We start from the raw sequence: 22,603 nt of genomic DNA on the forward strand, positions 1-22,603 counted from the left end.
CTGAGGTAAATATTTCCAAGACTGTCTAGTTGGTTGTGAGCAACTATTTGACTAAACCAAGATGCAGAGCTCTGCAGATGATAATTCATTAAAATACAGAAGTAACAAAATAATGGTTGTAAAAACGGTAATATCTGCTTACCTTTTATTATCTCCACCAACAGATTTCTGAACAGACCATGAACCCATTTATTATTATAATTTATTGTAATTTTATGTCTTTACACACTGCTGCTGCCACAAAACCACAATTCCATGCCATTTATACCAGTGAATAAATCTGATGTTGATTCTATGTGAATCAAATGGGCTGGAGGCTGGAATTTCACAGGGAGCTGGAGTGAATGATCCTCTTGACATTTCTGGCTGAACATGGTTGTTCACCCCTCAGCATTGCCTTTAACAGTCGGAGACTCGGCCCCACATTGTTGAGGATGGTGTGTTCTTGGAGTCACTTCCATTTTTTTAGTTGTACAGCACAGAAACAGGTCATTTTGTCCATTGTGTCCATTCAAGTGTCTTTGCCTATCTGCCCTAATCCATTTGCCAACAATAAATCCATACCTTTCTATACCTTGTCTTTTCAAGTATTTCTCTAAATGTCTTAAGTAATCGCATCTGATTTCACCACCTGCTCCAGCAGAGTGATCCGCTCGTTGTGTAAAAGCTATCCCTTCAGATTCCCTTTAAAATTCCTTCTTGTGTTCTTTCAGCTATGTCTTTGATACCCCTACAAGGATAAAGTGGTTCTGACTCTTATAACTTTATTTACGTTCATCAGGTCTCCCTCAACTTCCTTCAATTCCAGCCTATCCAATCTCTCCTGTTGTGTCCTTGGTCTTCTAACCCAGGCAACATCCTGGTGAACCTCTTCTCCACTCTTTGCAGCTCAACTACGTGCTTTGTAGAGAATGGTGACCAGAACTGCATACAGTACTCCAAGTGAACTCTAACCAGTATTTTGTAAAGTTGTGACATAATGTATCAAGTTTTGTATTCTCTATCCTGGTCTATAAAACCAACCATGCCATGTGCTTTCTTCACAACCCTATTGACCACGTTCCTGCCTTGAAAATTATAGAATTGTTTATGTATTGCTCTGGACTGCTGCCACAAAACAACAAATGTCACGACGTACGTCAGTGATGGTAAATCTGATCTGATTCTGATTCTGGGTTGCTCCAGTAGTGTGTTTAGTACTTCAGTAAGACCTCCTGTGATCCTCCAATCTCCAGTGCACTGACATATCTAAGGGAAGGAATCCTACCCATAGAAAGAGCATTCCCATGTAAATTTAGCAGCTGATCTATGAGCAGGACGGTGAACATTAACACATCATACCCCTTCCCCCCTTAACCTCTGTTCTTTCTCACAGACCCACTGCAAGTGAGCCGTTTAGTGGTGATTACAATGCCTGTTAACGGTGCGCGTTGCCTCTCTCCCACAGGCGCAGCCACTATCGTCGATGCCGGCTTGGTTCCCTTGCTGATAATGAAACTGCGCACAGAGCTCGATGAGATTCAGGAGCTGATACTGAAGACCCTGCATTTTTGTCTCCGCATGGACACCGAACAAGCCCTGCACGCCGAAGGTGTTACCGTGCTGAAGTCTAAGCTCACACATGTTTCCGACGCCATTAGGAGTCTGGCTGCACAGGCGCTGATGGACATCAGGTGAGCTTCAAGCTGGATGCCAGGCAAGGGCGTCAGCTATAGTTCTAACCTGGCCGGCAATACGTGGTGTGGACTGGCTGCCCACCATTCACTCTGCCTGACATTACTCTCCACCGACATTAGAAGAAAATAAAATTGTTCAGGTGGAGTGTGCATGAGGCTGAGGAATCCAGCAAGTTCTTCCAGGCAGGCAAATTAGGTTAGAACCATTCAAGTAGAGAAGGAAATCATTCCGCCCATAGTGTCTGGGCTTTTCCTCTGAAGTAGCTGGTCATAGTTTTAGTATTGTTGCATGTAATGAGGTACAGTGAAAAGTTTTCCAGACAGACCATAGCAGAAGGCAGAATCTATTGATTCAGTCACAGAAAGAGTCCAGTGCAGGTAGACAGTTAAGGTGTAAGGGCCACGACAAGGTAGATTGGCAGATCACGAGTGCATCTTTATCATATGAAAGATCCATTCAAAAATCCTGTAACACTGAGTAAGAAGCTGTTGTGAGCCTGGTGGGACATATTCTTAAGCTTTTGTACCTTCTGGAAGTGGGGAGAAGAGAGAATGTTGGGAGTAGGAGGGGTCTTTGATTATGCTGGCTGCTTTTCTAAGGCAAGTGTAAGTGGAGTCTACAGAAAGAGACTTTTTCCGTAGTTTTCCTCTCTCATCTCCATTCAGGGCTGCAAACAGTCCTTCTAAGTGAAGCAACACTTTAGCTGTAAGTCTATCAAGGTCATCTACTGTATCCCATTCTCTTGGTGTGGTTTCCTCTACATTGTTGCGAGCTGATATCGACTGAGGGACCACTTCGTCAAGCAGCTCACTCTGATCGCCACAGAAGTTGGGCTTCCCCGATGGCCACTCATTTTAATTCCAATTCCCATTCCCATTCTGACATGTCCCACTTCCCTCTCACCTGGCTTCACCTTCTCCTTCTCCTTCTCCTTCTCCTTCTCCTTCTTCTTCTTCTTCTTCTTCTTCTTCTTCTTCTTCTTCTTCTTCTTTGGCTGTCCATTGATCTTGATGTTGACAGATACACACCTTGCACAGTAATAAGACAGACAGTGTCGTGCCCCCACCATACAGTCTCTCTGGGCTTCCAAATCTGATGCTAAGTGGTACACAGGAGTGTAACAGACTTAGCGGATAAGGAAGCTGCCCCACAGTGACAACTAACTAGTCCAGTGATGCCGTCCGATGACCAGCACTCTGGCTCCTCCACATGCCACCGGGGTGACTGTACCATTGACCCTTTGGATTCAACTGCCACGGACACCATCAGACGCCCTGCTGCTGGTGTCTTCATTGGATGCAGCCTTTGCCTGAAGAGGCATAACCTACAAAGTAGTAAAGGCATGCTTACCTATCACCTGCTGGATTGTACTCCTTCCCCTTTCCCCCTCCCCCCACCTACTTCTAGTTTTTTCACCCTTTCTTTCCAGTCTTGATGAAAGGTCTTGGCCCAAAAATAGACTCTTTATTCCTCTCCACAGATGCTGCCTGATCTGCTGAGTTCCTCCACCATTTTGTGTTTCTCTATCACTCTACAGTTTGGCTCCGTCAGTGACCTCTTCACTGAAGCCAGTGATGTTTAAGCTTTAATCCTTGTGTTGCCTTTCATCCCTCATTCTCTCTGTCTCTGTAAACTTCAATAAAGACTCACGTTACCTTTTAGAATACGGTCCTGCTCACAAATCCTTTTATTTTCAACAATGAACTTTTGGGCTAAGTGTTGCTTTTCTGAGAGTGCTGACGTTGGTGGGCTCCAATAGATTTGCCCCAGGGTTCCCATGGTGAAATATCCAGTGAAGACACATGCCTTAAGTGTTATAGTTCTTGCAAAGTAACTGGTGGAACTCCTTTGAGGAGGTTCCAATGGACAGTGGAGAAGGGAAGGCACTGCACACCTGTTGAATCCAGCTCGCACTGAGGAAGTGGAAGGCTGAGTTAGTACATTTGCAGATGACATGAAAGTTGGTGGAGTTGGAGATAGTGTAGAAGGTTGTTGTAGTTACAAAAGGATATTGAAACGATGCAAGCTGACCTGAGAAGTGGCAGATCAACATGAAAAAGTGTGAAGTGATTCACTTTGGAAGGTTGCAAAGGCATTTTTGAAGGCAGAGTACAGGGTTAATGGCAGGATTCTTAGCAGTGTGGAGAAACAGATGGACCTTGAGGTCTACGACCACAGATCTCTCAAAGTTGCCACTCAAGTCGATAGGGTTGTTAAGAAGGGGTAACATGTGCTGTCCTTCATTATCTGGGGGATTGAGTTTAGGAGCCACAGCTCTATAAAACCCTGTAAACAACACTAGGAATATTGTGTTCAGTTCTGGTCACTTCATTACAGGAAGAATGTGAAAACTTTAGAGATGGTGCAGAGGAGCTTGACCAGGAAGCTGCCTAGATTAGAGAGCGTGTGTTATGAGGATAGGTTGAGTGAGCTAGGTAGGGCTTTTCTCTTTTGAGGGAAGGAGGATGAGACGTGACTTGATAGAGGTGTACAAGTTGATCAGAAGCATGGAATACCCAGAGACTCTTTCCCAGGGTGGAAGTGGCTAATATAAAAGGGCACAATTTTAAGGTGACACACACAGTGGAGGAACTCAGCAGGTCAGCATCTATGGAAATGAATAAGCAGATGACGTTTTGGGCCAAGACCTTCTTCAGAACTGTAAAGGAAGGGGGAAACATTAGGTCCCACAACACATTTTTCATGGCAGCAGCAGATGTCCAGGCTGTCTCCCATTTTCCTTTGACTTTCCACCTAGCATGATTCAGCATCTTCGCAACGGGAAGGAGATCAACTAGGCATCAAATATAGTCAACAAGAGATAATGGTGTTAAGTACAGAATTCGTCAGATATATTTTGATGGGTTTTGTATTCTAAACTGATGTGTTCTTAATGTATTTACAAGTGGACTTCAAGGCATTAAAATGGTGCAGACATTAATTTTATCTGGATGCATGTGATCAGAGAAAATAGAACCCTGCAGCTTAATGTGTTTTATATTAAATTAAATACGACTGGACGTTTTTATAATCTTGATCCATAGTGCATTAGAACAATTGTGCAGAAATCTGCTTTAAGATTCTGTTTGTTCTATTTTAAGTGCACGTTCTAGTGGAGAGAGCAGAGCTTCACAGAAAGCTGTATGTAGGGAGGCCATTTGGTACATTGGGTTGGCACTGCCTTCATTCAAGAGCAATTCAATAATCCCTCCACCCTCACACCATAGCCCTGCAAATCCATTTTGCGTAGATTCATCCAGCTCCAGTTGAACACTTCTGTTAAATCTGCCTCTACTCCTGTCCCAGAGAAGAATTCCAGAGCCTAATCCCATTCCGAGTAAAAACAATTTCTCCCCATTTCCCTTATATTCCTTTTGCCAATCACACCCTCTAGTTCTTGGGCACCTGATATCTCTATCTGTCTACACTGCCTGATCTCCTCACAACTTCTCTTTTCAAAAAAGAGCAACTTCATCTTCCTCAGGGAAGAAGGAAAACAAGTACATTGGTTAATGTAAAGAGATTCTGCAGATGCTGGAAATCCAGAGTAACACACATAGAAAATGCTGGGGGAACTCAGCAGGTCAGACAGCATGTATAGAAAAGAAAAATTAGTTGATGCTTTGGCCCGAGACCATTTTCAGGACCATTCATCATTGGTTAATGTGGGTCCCTTAAAGGCCAAACCATGAGAAGCTATTTTGGGAAATACCAAAATGGTAGAAATATTAAATGACTTCATTCAACTTTCAGTTTTACCTTTGCCAATGCAACTTTACCATGGTACATGATGAATAACATCATAAACAACAGTGGTACGTTCTGATTGCTGCATCATACTGCTCTACTAATGGTAGCAGACTTCTCCAAGCAGTAGTGCAATAACTGAATGCTGTATGTTTGCATAACTGTGTTGCATGGGGGAGTATAACTTTGTTAACATAGAAACATAGAAAACCTACAGCACAATACAGACCCTTCAGCCCACAAAGCTGTGCCGAACATGTCCCTACCTTAGAACTAGCTAGGCTTTACCCATAGCCCTCTATTTTTCTAAGCTCCATGTAGCCTTCCAGGAGTCTCCTAAAAGATCCTATTGTTTCTACCTTCACGACCACCGTCGGCAGTCCATTCCACGCACTCACCACTCTCTGCTTAAAAAAACTTACCCCTGACATCTCTGGTGTACCTTCTTCCAACCACCTTAAACTTGTACCATCTTGTGGCAGCGATTTCAACCCTGGGAAAAAGCCTCTGACTATCCACATGATCAATGCCTCTCATTATCTTGTACACCTCTATCAGGTCACCTCTCAACCTCCGTTGCTCCAAGGAGAAAAGGCCAAGTTCACTCAACCTGCTTTGATAAGGCATGCTCCCCAATCCAGGCAACATCCTTGTAAATCTCCTCTGCACCCTTTCTATGGTTTCCACATCCTTCCTGTAGTGAGGCAAACAGAACTAAGCACAGTACTCCAAGTGGGGTCTGACCGGGGTCCTATATAGCTGCAACATTACCTTTCGGCTCCTAAAATCAATTCCACGGTTGATGAAAGCCAATACACTATATGCCTTCTTAACCACAGAGTCAACCCGCACAGCTGCTTTGAATGTCTTGTGGACCCGGACCCCAAGATCCCTCTGATCCTCCACACTGCCAAGAGTTTTACCATTAATACTATATTCTGCCATCATATTTAACCTCCCAAAATGAACCACGTCACACTTATCTGGGTTGAACTCCATCTGCCACTTCTCAGCCCAGTTTTGCATCCTATCAATGTCCCGCTGTAACCTCTGACAGCCCTCCACACTATCCACAACACCCCCAACCTTTGTGTCATCAGCAAACTTACTAACCCATCCTTCCATACAGTAAGGGTCCCAGAACAGATCCCTGAGGCACACCATTGGTCACTGACCTCCATGCAGAATATAACCCATCTACAACCACCCTTCCCCTTCTGTGGGCAAGCCAGTTCTGCATCCACAAAGCAATGTCCCCTTGGATCCCATGCCTCCTTATTTTCTCAATAAGCCTTGCATGGGGTACCTTATCAAATGCCTTACTGAAATCCATATACACTACATTTACTGCTCTTCCTTCATCAACATGTTTAGTCACATCCTCAAAAAATTTAATCAGGCTCATAAGGCAGGACCTGCCTTTGACAAAGCCATGCTGATTATTCCTAATCATATTATACCTCTCCAAATGTTCATAAATCCTGCCTCTCAGGATCTTCTCCATCAACTTACCAACCACTGAAGTAAGACTCACTGGTCTATCATTTCCTGGGCTATCTCTATTCCCTTTCTTGAATAAGGGAACAGCATCGGCAACCCTCCAATCCTCCAGAACCTCTCCCGTCCCCATTGATGATGCAAAAATCATTGCTAGAGGCTCAGCAATCTCCTCCCTCACCTCCCACAGTAGCCTGGGGTACATCTCATCCGGTCCTGGCGACTTATCCTACTGGATGCATTCCAAAAGCTCCAGCACATCCCCTTTCTTATATCTACATGCTCAAGCTTTTCAGTCTGCTGCAAATCACTACAATCACCAAGATCCCTTTCCATAGTGAATACTGAAGTAAAGTATTCATTAAGTACCTCTGCTACTTCCTTCGATTCCATACACACTTTCCCACTGTCACACATGATAGGTCCTATTCTTTCATGTCTTATCCTCTTGCTCTTCACATACTTGTAGAATGCCTTAGGATTTTCCTTAATCCTGCCCACCAAGGCCTTTTCATGGCCCCTTCTAGCTCTCCTAATTTTCTTCTTAAACTCCTTCCTGTTAGCCTTATAATCTTCTAGATCTCTAACATTACTTGGCTCTCTGAACCTTTCATAAGCTTTTCTTTCCTTCTTAACTTTGTACACCACGGGTACAACATGGGTTGCACTTTGGAATTAACAATCGTCTTGTCTGCTGTATCGCTTGTGGTCTGGTAATTGACCTGTGGATTGTCATGGTGACAAAAATACTCAGTGAACTCTTTAAAAAAAGGTGCCATAATAAAAAAAGGATACCTTCACATCACATGTTAGTTGTATGTTGGGGGAAGTGGAATCTGAATGCAGTATGTGTAGGAACTGATATCTCCTTGCCAACTTCTCACAGCTCCCATTGGGTAGGAGGTACAGAAGCCTGAAGTCCCACACTATCAGGTTCAGCAAGAGGTACATCAAACATTGACCATTTATTCACTTCCATAGGTTCTGTCTGGCCCACTGAGTTCCTCCACCATTTTGTGTGTGTGGCTTTGGATTATCAGCATCTGCAGATTTTCTTGTGTTTATGATTTGCTGCTCCACTGCAAAGTCTCTTCGAAAGATGCGTACCCTGAAGAAGTTTAAATCTTCCCTTAGATGGGAGTTCAATGAAACCCTCTCTCACTGCTCCTTTCTGAATCTTCGACCCTGTACTCACCCAGACCCATTACCACAGCCACGTATCCTTCCTGGGAACTTGCCTTCACTGCCATCTTGTTCAAATTCCTTCTTCTCCAGCCCTTGACCTTTCCCACCCACTCGGCTTCACCTTCCAGCTGGCCTCTCAGGATTCCCTTACTGGGAATTTTCAGGTGACATGCTGAATCTACGTAAACCTCTAAGAAAGCAGAGGCACTGTTGTGCCTTCTTTGCGATGGCACTTACAAGCTGGTCCCAGGACAGATCCTTTGACATGATAATGCAAAGGAATTTAAACTTACTGAGCCTCTCCACCTCTGATCTTGTAGTCAATAATCAGCTCTTTGGTTTTGCTGACATAAAGTGAGAGGTTATTGTCGTGGCACCATTCAGACAGATTTTCAGGCAGTCGACATTTTTGATGCTGCCTGACTTGCTGAGTTCCTCCAGCACCCTGGTGTGTTGTTCCTGGTTTCCAGTGGCGGTAGTCTCCTGTGTTTCTGATTTTGATCCAGATCTCCTGGTGGAGGAGGTGAGACAGGGGTGTCCACACACCAGGAAGTGGTCAGAAGCTGTGTGGTTGTCAGTGCCAGAAGTGTCCCTGGGAACTGGGACGTAGAGTGGAGAAACGATAAATGAATGACCTTGAAATGTTTTTGAGGTGGGTGATTTTGTATCTGTGCTCAACTGCATAAACATTAAATAAAAGCACACACGTGGGAGATGGTTTTAACTGATGAGAAAACAGCGCATGTGATGACAACAGATCATGTGTAGACACAGATTAATACGCATGTGTAGACAACAATCCAAATGTAGTGCTAAGGGGGGGTCTTTGCTTTAAAATAAATAGATCCATACCTTACACTTCAACCCCCTTTAGATTAATGCAGCATAAACTGTACATGTACTAAACATTCAATCTCTCTTTCAAAACCTGTATTCCAAGTAAACAGGCTTTCACAATAGCAGTCCAGAATTAATTTCCTGGTCTAAAGATTTTGGGTGGCACCCTGATTCTTTCAGGATGGTGCCTCTGGATCTGTGGAGTGGCATCAGGTTTGGAAGGAGTCTTGTCTAAGACAATGTTCTGGTTTCCCATGTCACGTTGCTGTCAGTGACATGATCATCACTGAGAGGTAAGTCCGGTGACTGTAGTGTGGCCATCTTGTTGGATGCAATCAATTCAGGTATGTTCTTTGGCTGAGCATCCAGTATCTGGTCCACGTGATGTCTCCATGTCTGATCTCCCACATCCACTTTGTACATCAGTGGTCCAGTTCTTATAGCTATCTTACAGGGTGTCCATTTGTCGTCTTCAGTTGCCAACAGTGGAAGACGTGACAAGCCATCAGCATGGCTGTGTTGTTTGGTACCTTTGAACTCCACGTCATAAGAGTGGGCTCCTAGGAATAGTGCCCAACGTTGTAACTGGGTAGCAGACATCACTGAAATTCCCTTCCTGGGATTGAAAATGGACACAAGGGACTGGTGATCTGTCACTAGAGTAAACCTCTGTCCATAGAGGAAGTGGCGGAACTTCTTTATTCCTCATACTAGACTAAGGGTCTCTCAGATGATCTGTGAATAGTTTCATTCTGTGCTCATCAGTGATCTTGAAACAAACACAATCGGGTGTTCAGATCCATCTTTCATAATGTGTGATAAAATGGCTCCAATGCCATAAAGGGACACATTGCAATCCAGTCTCCTGGGCAGCATTAGGTCATAATGGATGAGCAATTCATCAGATGTTATTAGTCTCTTTGTTTCCTTGAATGCTTTTTCACATCTTTCTGACCATTCCCATTTTGCTCCTGTCTGTGTTCCCGATGTTGGTGAAGTCCAGAACAAGGGTCACAGTTTGAGGATAAAGGGGCCTTTTAGGACTGAGATGAGGAAAAACTTCTTCACACAGAGAGTGGTGAATCTGTGGAATTCTCTGCCACAGGAAACAGTTGAGGCCAGTTCATTGGCTATATTTAAGAGGGAGTTAGATATGGCACTTGTGGCTACGGGGATCGGGGGTATGGAGGGAAGGCTGGTGCAGGGTTCTGAGTTGGATGATCAGCCATGATCATGCTGAATGGCGGTGCAGGCTCGAAGGGCTGAATGGCCTACTCCTGCACCTATTTTCTATGTTTTCTATGTTTCTATGTTTCTACATTCAATGGGTGCAGCACTGGAGCAATGTTTGGGAGGAACCGGTGGTAGTAGTTCACAAGGCCAAAGTATGACCTGAGTTGTGACATATTTTCTGGTTTGGGTGCCTGCAGCAATGCTTCAATCTTCTCTTGTGACTTACGTAAGCCCTGCTTGTCAATAGCATGTCCACAATATGAGATTTCATTTTTGAAAAACTCACGTTCTCTTTGTGCGCAGACCATACTCACTCAGCCTGGTAAGCACTTTACCAAGGTTCAGGAGATGCTCTTTAACATTCTCGCCAGTCACAATGATGTCATCAAGGTAACACTGTGTTCCTGGGATAGCTTGGAGCACTTGGTCCATTGCTCTTTGCCAAATTGCTGGAGCTCATGCGACGCCAAAGACAAGATGATTGTACTGGAACAGTCCCTTGTGAGTGTTGATTGTGAGGAACTTCCTGCTTGACTCCTTAATCTCTGTTTTCAGATAGGCTTGTGACAAGGCAATCTTTGAAATCCTCCCCACACCTGCCAAAGATGCAAACATGCCTTTTATTCATGGCAGGGGATAGTGCACAGTACGCAGCACTGGGTTGATGCTCACCTTGAAATACATACATATGTGAACGGCTCCAATCTTCCCTTTCTTGATCACCAGGACAATAGAGATTCAAACACTCCACTCAGCCTTGGAGAGAATTCCAACTGCCTCCAAGCTCTGCATTTCAGCATCCACTTTAGGACGTAGTGTGTAAGTCACTGGATGTGCTTTATGGAATCTTGGTGTTGCTGCTTCATCCAGTTCAATTCTGGCCTTTATGCCTTTGAGTTTACCGATACCCTTCTCAAACACCTTCTCATTAGCATTAAGCAGCTGTGACAGACTCTGGTTAGTGCCACTATTCGGGCTGCCATTTTCTGTTGATGTCACACTGAGAGCTTTGATTGAGTGCCAGTCTAGTTGGATTTTTCTCAACCATTCATTATTCTCTGGAACGTAGAAGGTTGAGGGGGGGACTTGATAGAGGTATTTAAAATTATGAGGGGGATAGATAGAGTTGACGTGGATAGGCGTTTTCCATTGAGAGTGGGGGAGATTCAAACAAGAGGACATGAGTTGAGAGTTAAAGGGCAAAAGTTTAGGGGTAACATGAGGGGGAACTTCTTTACTCAGAGAGTGGTAGCTGTGTGGAATGAGCTTCCAGCAGAAGTGGTTGAGGCAGGTTCGATGTTGTCGTTTAAAGTTAAATTGGACAGCTATATGGACAGGAAAGGAATGGAGGGTTATGGGCTGAGTGCAGGTTGGTGGGACTAGGTGAGGGTAAGAGTTCGGCACAGACTAGAAGGGCCGAGATGGCCTGTTTCCGTGCTGTAGTGGTTATATGGTTATATTCACATCCAAAAGGTGCTGGTCCTCCACTTTTCAATGCATAACTACATGTTGCATTTGGCCTCCATACATCACATTTACTTTCAATTTGCTTTTGGGAGACACTTTTTTTGCCAGTGTAGGTCTTTAGCATCACAGAGGTCTTCTTTAATGGTATCTTAGAAAACAATCTGGTGTAGTCAGCCTCTGGAATTATAGACAAGGCTGACCCTGTATCCAGCTCCATTTTCAGTTTTACTCCAGACATATCTATTGTGATCAATATTATACTGGGATCTGCTTCAGTTACACTATAGAATTCTAGGCATAACAGTTCACCTTTGTCAGTCTCTATGTTGTCTGATTCTGTTCTACATTCGGTAACTTTATGCAATTGCTTAATTTTGTGTTTGAGCCTTCTCATTTGGTTGTGCTTTTTATCTGCCTTGCACATTCTCTCTATGTGACCTTGTCTGTGACACTTTCTGCAGGCTTTTTCTTTGAACCAACAGTCATTTGCATCATGGGAGGATTTACCACATCAATAACATTTTTGGCTTTCTGCACCATTCAGGGGCACTTTGTGCATTTTACATTCTAACCTCCTTTTCTGTAGTTCAGCTGGATCCTTTGCTACAGTCTGTAATGGTATTGCAATGGTCAATGCCCATTCTAATATTAAGTCTATTTCAGATAGTAGCCTCTTTTGAATGCATGCCACATACAAGCTTGTCCCTTAATGCATCAGAAAGTCCATCTCTAATGTCACAGTACTGGGAAAATTGCACAGTTCTGCAATGTATTCAGAAATGCTTTCAACTTTTGACTGGCTCCTTTTGTAAACCCTAAATCTCTCAGCTCTTACCAGTGGTTTAGGGCTCAAGTGATATTGTAAAATTGTAACAATTTTGTCAAACATCTTGCTTGCTGGCTTTTCAGGGGTTACTAGGTTGCATAAGAGACTGTTCGTCCTTGCACCCATTAAGCTAAGAAGTGCAGGGGCTTTCTTTATCTCCTCCACATTGTTTGCATTACAGTACAGTTCAGCTCTCCCAGCCTTCATAAGCACTACCAAATTAGGCAACTTTCCCAAATGAACCCATTGCCACCCAGACAACAAATCATACACATGCGTAAACACAGACTAATATGCATCCAGACGTAGTGCTAAGGGGGTCATTGCTCTTAAAGAAGTAGATCCATACATTACAGATGTGAATGTCTTCATTTATCACGTTACTAACCACACCACTTACCCCATCCACTCATCTTCGCATTCAGTTCACAACATCACTGACCTACCAACAGTCTATCTGTCAGCCAGAAAACAGCACAATGCCTTGGGAAGGCAAATAAATTAGATTGCTGTTCTTTAGAGTTGAGAAGAATGAGGGATGATCTTACTGGACCCTGAGGGGGGGCTGACATTGTTGATGTTGAGATGTTTCCACTCGTAAGATTTTAATGTTGAGTGAGAGGTTCATTCAACCAGATTTTCAGTCTCATGATAGGAACCCTTTCTCCACGTTCAGTTCATGGGATCTGGGCATCAACGTTAATTGCCCACCCAACTTACCTTCCAGCAAGATGGTGGCATGTGTGAATGCAACGGCCTCTCAGGGGCAACCAAGGATGCTTTTGTCTGTGTAAAATTTGCTTTTTTACGATCACAAGTCAATTCTACTCCATGAACATTGCATTTTGCAGAACTACTCCATCAGTGAGCTGCTCGGTGATTGGAGTAGCTGGACTGGTGTCAGCAGCAGAGCTGGCCGAGGTGTCTAAGGGGCCGGATAAGGTGTCAGAGGAGTGGGTCGGGATATCAGAGGAGCCTGTCAAGATGTTGGAGGAGCCCATCAGAATGTCCGAGGAGCCGGTCGGGTTGTTGGAGGAACCCATCAGACATCGAAGGAGGCTGTTGGGATATCAGAGGAGCCGGTCGGGTTATCGGAAGAGCCTGTCGGAATATCAAAGGAACCCATCGGGACATTGGAAGAGCCTGTCAGGATATCGGAGGAACACACACAAGGCGCTGGAGGAACTCAGCAGGCCAGGCAGCATCCATGGAAAAGAGGACAGTTGATGTTTTGGGCCGAGACCCATCAGCAGGGATATTGGAGGATCCTCCGGTTTGGGTTCGGAGGAGCTGATCTGGCTGCAGACCATGTAGCTGCCTGCTACTCAGGAGCATCGGAGTTGGTGCAATACAACCATGGGAGATTGTCTTGGATATTTCACTTTTGATTACAAGACTCTGTTGGAAAGTGATAATGAAAGTTGTCGCGGGCCTGTTACACTTGTCTGGTGGAAGGACAGTCAACATGGGAGCTGTGCAGCCTCGGTTGTAGCGAGAACTAGGCCTCAAGCCTTGGGCTTGCCTGCTGCTGCAGACCAGGTGAAAGATGCAGAAGCGCAACAGCAGCTGTGGCCTGGTCTCTCTCTCAGTGCTGCCCTCCTATGTTCGAGTAGTGGAATGGCAGGCTGGAGTGTGTGTATCTGTACACTGCTGGGAGACTGGACCATCGATTGCCAGACATTGCTGCTCAGGGTTTTAGACTATATGTGTTTCTTTTTCTGAGTGAACATGCTTCTTTGCTCAATATTTTGAATAATGTTACTCGCTATTCTTGAATTTTGCCTGCTATTTTGAATATTTTGAACTTTGGCCCCAGAGGAACGCTGTCTCATTCAGATGTATCCATGTGTGGTGTGAATGATGAACAAACTTGATTTTATTTGATTTGCTCGTGAGAAGACTGGTACTGAGCCACCTCCTGAAATGCTGCAGTCCTTTAGGAGAAGGTGCTGTTGGACAGGGAGTTCCAGGTTTGAGACACAGTGACAATGACGAAATAGTGATATATTTCCAAGGCAGGCCGGTGTGTGACCTAGATTCAGATTCAGTTTAATTTATTTATCAATGTACATCAAAACATTGTTAACAACCAACAAAACCGAAGGAAGCAGCCCACTCATTCCAGTGCCAACATAGCATGTCCTCAATGTTCATAGAATGCACAAGCAGAACTCAAAGGATGAGTGTGTTATTCTGCTACCCTTGCTCTGAAAGGTGGGAAAGTGCCTGGATTTGAAAAGTGCTGTCAGAGCGGCCACTGTGTGTTTCATAATGGAGTTATACTGGTTTATGCAATGAATGTTTCAGGTGGCAGGTGAGGTACCAGTCAAGCAGGCTGCTTTGCCCAGAAGACCATCAGACACAGGAGTAGAATTAGGCCACTTGGCCCATTGAGTCTGCTCTGCCATTCCATCATGGCTGATTTATTATCCTTCTCGTCCCCATTCTCCTGCCTTCTCCCTGTAACCTTTGAGGTCCTTACTAATCAAGAACCTATCAACCTCCACTTTAGATATACCTAATGACTTGGCCTCTACAGCTATCTGTGGCAATGAATTTCATAGACTCAGCCCCCTCTGGCTAAAGAAATTCCTCCTCATCTCTGTTCTAAAGGGACAACCTTCAATTCTGAGGACCTCCAGGAAACATCCTCTCCACGTCAACATTTTGGGCCAAGACCTTTGAAGTCCTGATGAAAGGTCTCAGCCCACAAAGGCATCGGTTTTTCCTTCTCCATAGATGCTGCCTGACCCCTTGAGTTCCTCAAGTATTTTATGTGTTGGAGTGATCTGCCTGCTTTTCACTGGATGTGATAATAATTACCAATAACCAGGTTTGAAACCCTGCAGACAACCCTGTGCCACATTGGTACTGGGTCCTCGCCAATAATGATCACAGGCTTGCTCAGCTCACCCGATCACAGAAAGGTAGGTCTGGATGCTTTCACTCACCCTCAGCCGACTGCCGTGACCTGCAGCTGGAGTCTCACCCCCGTGTACGTGTAGACCAAACACTATCCATACTGTCGGAATTTGAGGGGTGTCTGTGAATGTGAGGCTGAGGGACGTTGTTTCTTCAGCCTCCCTATCTTTTTCCTCCCCCTTCACTGGCTGGGCTTGTGGGAGTGAATAGGCTGTTTCAGACCAATGAGTCTGGGTAAATATCTGAAATGTTTCTGGAGAGGATGTAAGGAATGTCCCATTCTCATACTACCATCAGGGAGGAGGTACGAGAGCCTGCAGACCCCTTTTCCCATTACTACCATCAGGGTGGAGATACCGGAGCCTGAAGACTCCTTTTCCCATTACTACCATCAGGGAGGTGGTACGAGAGCCTGCAGACCCCTTTTCCCATTACTACCATCAGGGTGGAGATACCGGAGCCTGAAGACTCCTTTTCCCATTACTACCATCAGGGAGGTGGTACGAGAGCCTGAAGACACACACTCAATGTTTTAGGAACAGTTTCTGTATTTCACAACATACATCAGTGATAATAAATCTATTCTCATTCTGAATGTAGCGCTTGTGCCTTGTATTACGCCATCTTCTCCTTCGCAAGTAAGAGAGGGAAGTGAGATGATAGATGGGGAATTAAGTGTGCAGATAGACCCATCGATCTCTTCCACACTGCCTGCGATCAAGTTCTCAGCAAAGTCCCCTCCCGACTGGAGTCCTTCCCTGCCCACCTGCAGTCCTTCCCTGCTGAGTGTGTCAGCAAGGTTTCTTAGCCTGGTCGGACGGTGACTGAACAGATGGTGAGTGTGTGTAACAGTGCTTAGCATCGAAAGCTGAGAGCATGAGGACAACACAAGAACATAGGAGAAGGCTACTCAGCCCCTCTCACTCTGATTGGCTCCAACTCCTCTACACCAGTCCCCATCGACCTAAATTCACAGATATTCCAACTATCTATGTAGCTCCACTTTAAAACCCCAAATGCTCAGACATCCTCAGCCCTTAGAGAATTCTTACCATTCACCTCCCTCTGTAATTACACAGCTCAGTTCTAAATGATTGCCCCCAGTTGAGATTGCCCTGCAAGTGGGAACATCTCAACCTCTATACTGCCATGCCCCACAGGGTCCTGAATGTTTCACTATTACAGTACCAACTGAAAGACAGGGGTTCATCTTCTACCACTGTCTGGAAGGAGTTTGTGCATACCCCGTGACCACATGGACATCCTTGGGGTTCTCTGCTTTCCTCCCACATTCACAGTAAGCTGTGAGCATGCCATGTTGGTTGAGGAAGTGTGGCAAAACTTGTGCACTGCCCCAAGCACATCCTCACGATTTGATTTGACGCAGACAACAGATTTCAATGTATAATTTAAAGTAAATGTGAAAAATAAAGCAAATTTTTCTCTTTCTAAGCTACAAAGAATACGAATCTAATTGTTTTTGCCTCTCTTGAGGCACTGTGCTGTTTGCTGGCTGACAGACAGACCGTTGGTAGATGAGTGATATTGTGAACCGAGTGTGAAGATGAATAGATTGGGTAAGTGGCGAAGTTGGTAAAATGTGATAATCAAAGACACATTCAAAAACATTTCAAGGTCATTCATTAAACCTTTTCCCCACTCTACATCCCAGTTCCCAGGGACGCTTCTGGCACTGACAACCACACAGCTTCTCACCACTTCCTGATGTGTGGACACCCCCGTCTCACCTCCTCCACCAGGAGATCTAGATCAAAATCAGAAACACAGGAGAATGCTGCCACCCTAGTTAGACCACACTTGGAATGCTCTGCTGTTCTGTTTGCCTCATTATAAGAAGGATTTAGATGCTTTACAGAGTGTGCAGAAGAGGTTTTCCAGGATGCTGCCTGGATTAGAGAGCATGGCTTATGAAGATAGTCATAGTCATAGTCATAGTCATAGTCATAGTCATAGTCATGCTTTATTGATCCCAGAGGGAAATTGGTTTTCATCACAGTTGCTCCATAAATAATAAATAGTAATAGAACCATAAATAGTTACATAGTAATATGTAAATTATGCCAGTAAATTATGAAATAAATCCAGGACCAGCCTATCGGCACAGGGTGTCTGACCCTCCAAGGGAGGAGTTGTAAAGTTTGATGGCCACAGGCAGGAATGACTTCCTATGACGCTCTGTGTTGCATCTTGGTGGAATGAGTCTCTGGCTGAATGTACTCCTGTGCCCACCCAGTACATTATGTAGTGGATGGGCACAGGCTGAGCAAGCTACGATTTTTCTCTCTGGGGTGAAGGAAGACAAGAGTTCACTTATTAGAGGTGTAAACAAGATGGTTGCATCGTTGCACTGAATGGAACCAAGGCTGCATGGATTGAGTGGACAGCTAGAGACATTTTCCCAGGGTTGAAATGACTAATACAAAAGGACATAACTTTAAGGTGACTGGTGAAAAGTATAGGAAAGTTTTTACACAGAGAGTGAAACACACTGCCAGAGGTGGAGGTAGAGGCTGATACATTAAGAGCATTTAAGAAACTCTTAGATAGGCAGATGGATGATGGAAAATGGAGGGCTGTGTGGAAGGAAAGCAGTAGATTGATCTTAGAGTAGGTTAAAGGGTTGGCACAACATCATGAGCCAAAGAGTCTGGACTGAGTTGTAATGCTCTATGTTCTGTTTGGTCAGCTTGTTTCACCTCACCTCTCTGTAAGATTTTGGTGCACGGCGGAGTAACAGGCTGATTTTGCTGAACAGACAGAACTATTATACTTTCTCTTTCCATTCAGTGCACCATTAGAGGGGAAGAACAAAGTGTGTGAGGAGGAGGTGATTCCGATCCTGGTGGAGCTGCTCAGTGACCAAAATGGCGAGGTCAGGGCAATGGCAGCAGGAGCACTGATGTTTGCCACCATTACCACACAAGGTGAGTGACTGACCGCCACTGTTCTGTAGTCCGGGGGGGGGGAGGGCGGGGGAGGCAGTTACCTCATTAATGCTTGGAAAAATTCCATCTTCCCCAGAACATATTGGTGCAATTCGACACCATCATCATAGAGAGCATCCTCACATCCTGGTTTGGTATAGCTTCCTGTCACAACATATGAAAACTAGAGTAAACTGTTAGATCAGCAGAAAAAGTCATTGGCTGCAGTCTACCATCACTGCAGGACAAGAAAGTTGGCAGGAAAAATCATTTTCCCCCAAAACCCACTGCCAACAGCCTCGGCCTCCTTCCTACAATGGTTAAGGTCAAACAGCCATTGCTCCCTTAAATTCATCCTCAAAGCACTCTATGCGGTCAACTGCATTCCAACGGCCCACACAGAGTGTGATCTGCAGCTGGTTAGTGATAGGTTCACAGAGGGCTGGTGTCTGTTTGGGCCTCACCATCAGTCTGGAGAAAATAGAGCCCTTATTTCAGCTTGTTGTGCCCCCTCCCATCACTGTCAAAGGCACAACACTGAGGGGACTAAAGGAATTTACATACCTCAGCAGTTTTATCTCCGGTGCTGCTTCCTTGGATAAAGGAAGAAATGCCAGCATTTGCAAGGCTAGACAGGGCTTGGGCTGCCTGTGACCACGTGTGCTAAGCCAGCACAATATCCAGATATGACTAAGATCAACTTGCACAATGCTGTTGTCCTCACTAGTCTCCTGTGTGGTTGTGATACATCGACAGTATACAAAAGGCAACTCAAACTGCTGGAGCACCTCAACACGTGCAGCCTGAGGTCCATTATGGGTATCAGTCCACATGACTGTATCACCAACCTGGAAGTCCTCAATAAGGTAAAGACTGCCAGTACGGAAGGCATGAAAGCACATCTTTGTTGGGCCAGACATGTTACATGAAGGACTCCCGACTCCCGAGCAGCTGTCAGTTGTCACAGACAAGCAGAAACCACGTAAGAGGTATAAAGACTGTGTGAAAGCCAGCATTGCTCCCTGGCAACTGGAACACAGGGCACGGGACAGAGACGGTTGTGCGCCTCGTTACACTTGCTCACAGCAACTTAGAAGATAAGCATCATGCGGACCTGGAGACGGCCCGACAGATAAAGAAAGCAGCAGCAACAGCTGTGCCTGCAGAATCAGGACAACTCCCTTGTCCCCACTGGGAACATCTCTGCCCTACAAGAATTGGCCTCTACAGTCACCTGCAAACTCACATCAGATGAGCTACACAAACACAATCATCGTGGAAATTGACAGACAGCCAACTATCACTGCAGGACTTGCATGTGTCCAGGGCAAAGAGGTGGGCATGAAAAATCATTGCGGGCATGACCGTCCCTGACAACTGCCCTTCTGCAAAGCACAATAGGGCTATTTAAACAAAAACCAAACCATTTTAAAAGTTTCTTCCCCCAGGCAGTTGATCAGCACCTCCCCACCCCTCCTGTCTATCTATTACCCCCGTCACTGCACTGATAACACTTTAAATCACTTTTTATAAAGCCACATACATTGCTGGTATTTATGCAGATTTTATTCCATATTGGTAGCTTAGCTTCTAACCTTATACTGTATTGAATTCTATAATTGTTGAATGTTGCTCCTGTTGCATGTCACGCCAACACACCGCAGGAAGCTCCGAATACAATACAGAACATGTAAATGGACAGTGTATGGTGAATCAAGCTGAAACGTGATCTGTACTGCTCAGGCAGTATGTTGTTTAGATGTCTGTTATCGTAGCCCAATCAGAATCATGAAACAGAAGATGTTCCCATTTGCCTCAGTTGTAGAAGAATATTTTGGCTCATTTCCTTTCTTTTATCACTCACTGCTTTCAATCTTGTTGTTATCCCTTATATCATGTCAGTATTCACCACCACTCTTCCCAGCTAACGTTCAAATTTCTGTCGACAGTGCAAAGGAGCGGAGTGAGTGTGTTGATCTTTGGCTCCTGTTTACCCCGTTTACTGTGGCAGTACACTAGAGTAGCTGTTCATTTAACACGATTACAGCAGTCAGGCGTAAGACTGGGGTTCGATTCCCACTGCTGCCCGCAAGGAGTTTGTACATTCTCCCTGTGACTGTGTGTGTTTCCTCTGGATGCTGCCGTTTCATCCCACGTTCCAAAGATGTACAGTTAGGGTGAGCGCGTCGTGGGCATGTTATTTGGTACTGGAAGAACGTTGCCCGGCCCCAGCCTTACTGAGTCGACTTGTCTTTCACTGTATGTCTCGACGTGCTGTACATGGAAAATAAAGCTACTCTTTTCTGTCCCTTTACTCTCTCTTTCTCCCACTTTGCACTGGGCATTGTGTAAGCATATTGTTTAAATTCAGATATTGCCTAGAATCAGGACAAGGCCAGTGTACAGTGTCACTGGGTTACTGGGTGCACCTTGGTTTTAGTCGGGGCCAGTGTACCGTGTCACTGGGTCACTGGGCACAGCTTGGGTTTAGTCAGGGCCAGTGTACAGTGTCACTGGGTGCAGCTTGGGTTTAGTCAGGGCCAGTGTACAGTGTCACCGGGTTACTGGGTGCATCTTGGGTTTAGTCGGGGCCGGTGTACCGTGTCACTGGGTCACTGGGCACAGCTTGGGTTTAGTCAGGGCCAGTGTACCGTGTCACTGGGTCACTGGGCACAGCTTGGGTTTAGTCAGGGCCAGTGTACAGTGTCACTGGGTGCAGCTTGGGATTAGTCAGGGCCAGTGTACCGTGTCACTGGGTCACTGGGCACAGCTTGGGTTTAGTCAGGGCCAGTGTACAGTGTCACTGGGTTACTGGGTGCATCTTGGGTTTAGTCGGGGCCGGTGTACCGTGTCACTGGGTCACTGGGCACAGCTTGGGATTAGTCAGGGCCAGTGTACAGTGTCACTGGGTTACTGGGTGCAGCTTGGGTTGAAGCTTCAGACACATTCTAACATGGAATGTGCCAGGAACACCCAATCATGGAATTGTCATTAACAGTGGATAAACAGATGGAATATGATGGATGGATGCATAATTCCACAATACCTGATACTGGGATGTTTATCATTCTGAGTTGGTTTGCTTCCCAATCCCACACCGCCTGGGATGAGTGAAGCTGGTCTTATCAGCACCCCAACCCCACCCCACCCCACCTACCAGCCTGTGTGTCTTTGGGACATGGGAGCAAACCAGAGCACCCACAGGAGACCTACGTGGTTACTGGGAGAACGGACAAACTGCAGACTGCAGTCAGGATTGAACCTGGGTCGCTGGAGACGTGAGGTAGCAGCTCTACAAGTGTGTCACTGTTGATGCAATCGGCTGGGGCTGCCTGAGCAACAGGTAGATGTTATGGGGCCAGAATCACCCCCTCAGTACCTGGCTCCTCTCCCCAGCCAGGCTGACACAGCCATGCTAATAAGCAGTGCGATTGCTTCTGGCTGGAGGAGACAAGCCTGGAGCCTGACGGGAGCAAGCATTCTGGTCACAACTGAACATGCAAGGTGGCGGATCCAGTACTTCTGCAATCAGAAGGTTCTTCAGAAGAATGGGGCATAAAATGTGTTGCCAATAGCCAAATGTTACAAAAACAGGAAATGAACAAGAAAAAGGAGCCAAGGGAACAGAGAAAATGGGAGAAGAAATAGTCGTGGTCATCTCATACTCAGACTGGAGATAACAAAAGTTCCCTTGATAACGATTGATCTCTGACTTCCGCTACTGAAATCTAAAAAGTTTCTAGAGAAATATAGAAGCAATACTGAAATTATTGAAAAATTTGTCAGAGTCAAAGAGCACTACGGCATAGAAAGAGGCCTGCGGCCTATCTAGTCAGTGACAGACTATTATTCCATCAACTTGCACCCAGACCTCAGCCATCCATACCCTCCCATCCATGTAGGTATTCAAACTTCTCCTGAATGTCAAAATCAAACTGCATTTACCACTTCCACTGGCAATTCGTTCCACACTCTCTCCATCCTGTGGGTAGAGAAGCACCCCCCCTCCCATGTTCCCCTTAAACATTTCACATTTCACCTTTTCACCCTTAACTAGTTCTAGTTTCACCCAACCTCAGTGGAGAAAGCATGCTTGCATTTACTCTGTCTATACTGCACAATTCACTGAACAATTACATGTATATAAGTGATTATATAAAAAATACAAGCAAGCATAGGAAAGTTAAACCACAAAAACATTTATGATACCGCACCTCAACCCAAGATTCATCCTTGGTCCCTGAGAACTTACCCTGAATGGTAAGTG

The 22,603-nt window shown here is 45.2% G+C and overlaps 1 protein-coding gene across 1 annotated transcript in view; it reads left to right on the plus strand.

The window, feature by feature from the left end:
* Positions 1 to 22,603, plus strand: part of rsph14 (radial spoke head 14 homolog) — a 781,437-nt gene that overhangs the window by 741,837 nt on the left and 16,997 nt on the right. Inside the window, exons 4-5 of the mRNA XM_063040925.1 lie at positions 1,448 to 1,673; positions 18,200 to 18,336. Coding sequence (XP_062896995.1) covers positions 1,448 to 1,673; positions 18,200 to 18,336 — 363 coding nt within the window. The remainder of the gene's footprint in view (positions 1 to 1,447; positions 1,674 to 18,199; positions 18,337 to 22,603) is intronic.

Source organism: Mobula hypostoma, chromosome 2 (assembly GCF_963921235.1).
Source record: "Mobula hypostoma chromosome 2, sMobHyp1.1, whole genome shotgun sequence".
NCBI lineage: Eukaryota > Metazoa > Chordata > Chondrichthyes > Myliobatiformes > Myliobatidae > Mobula > Mobula hypostoma.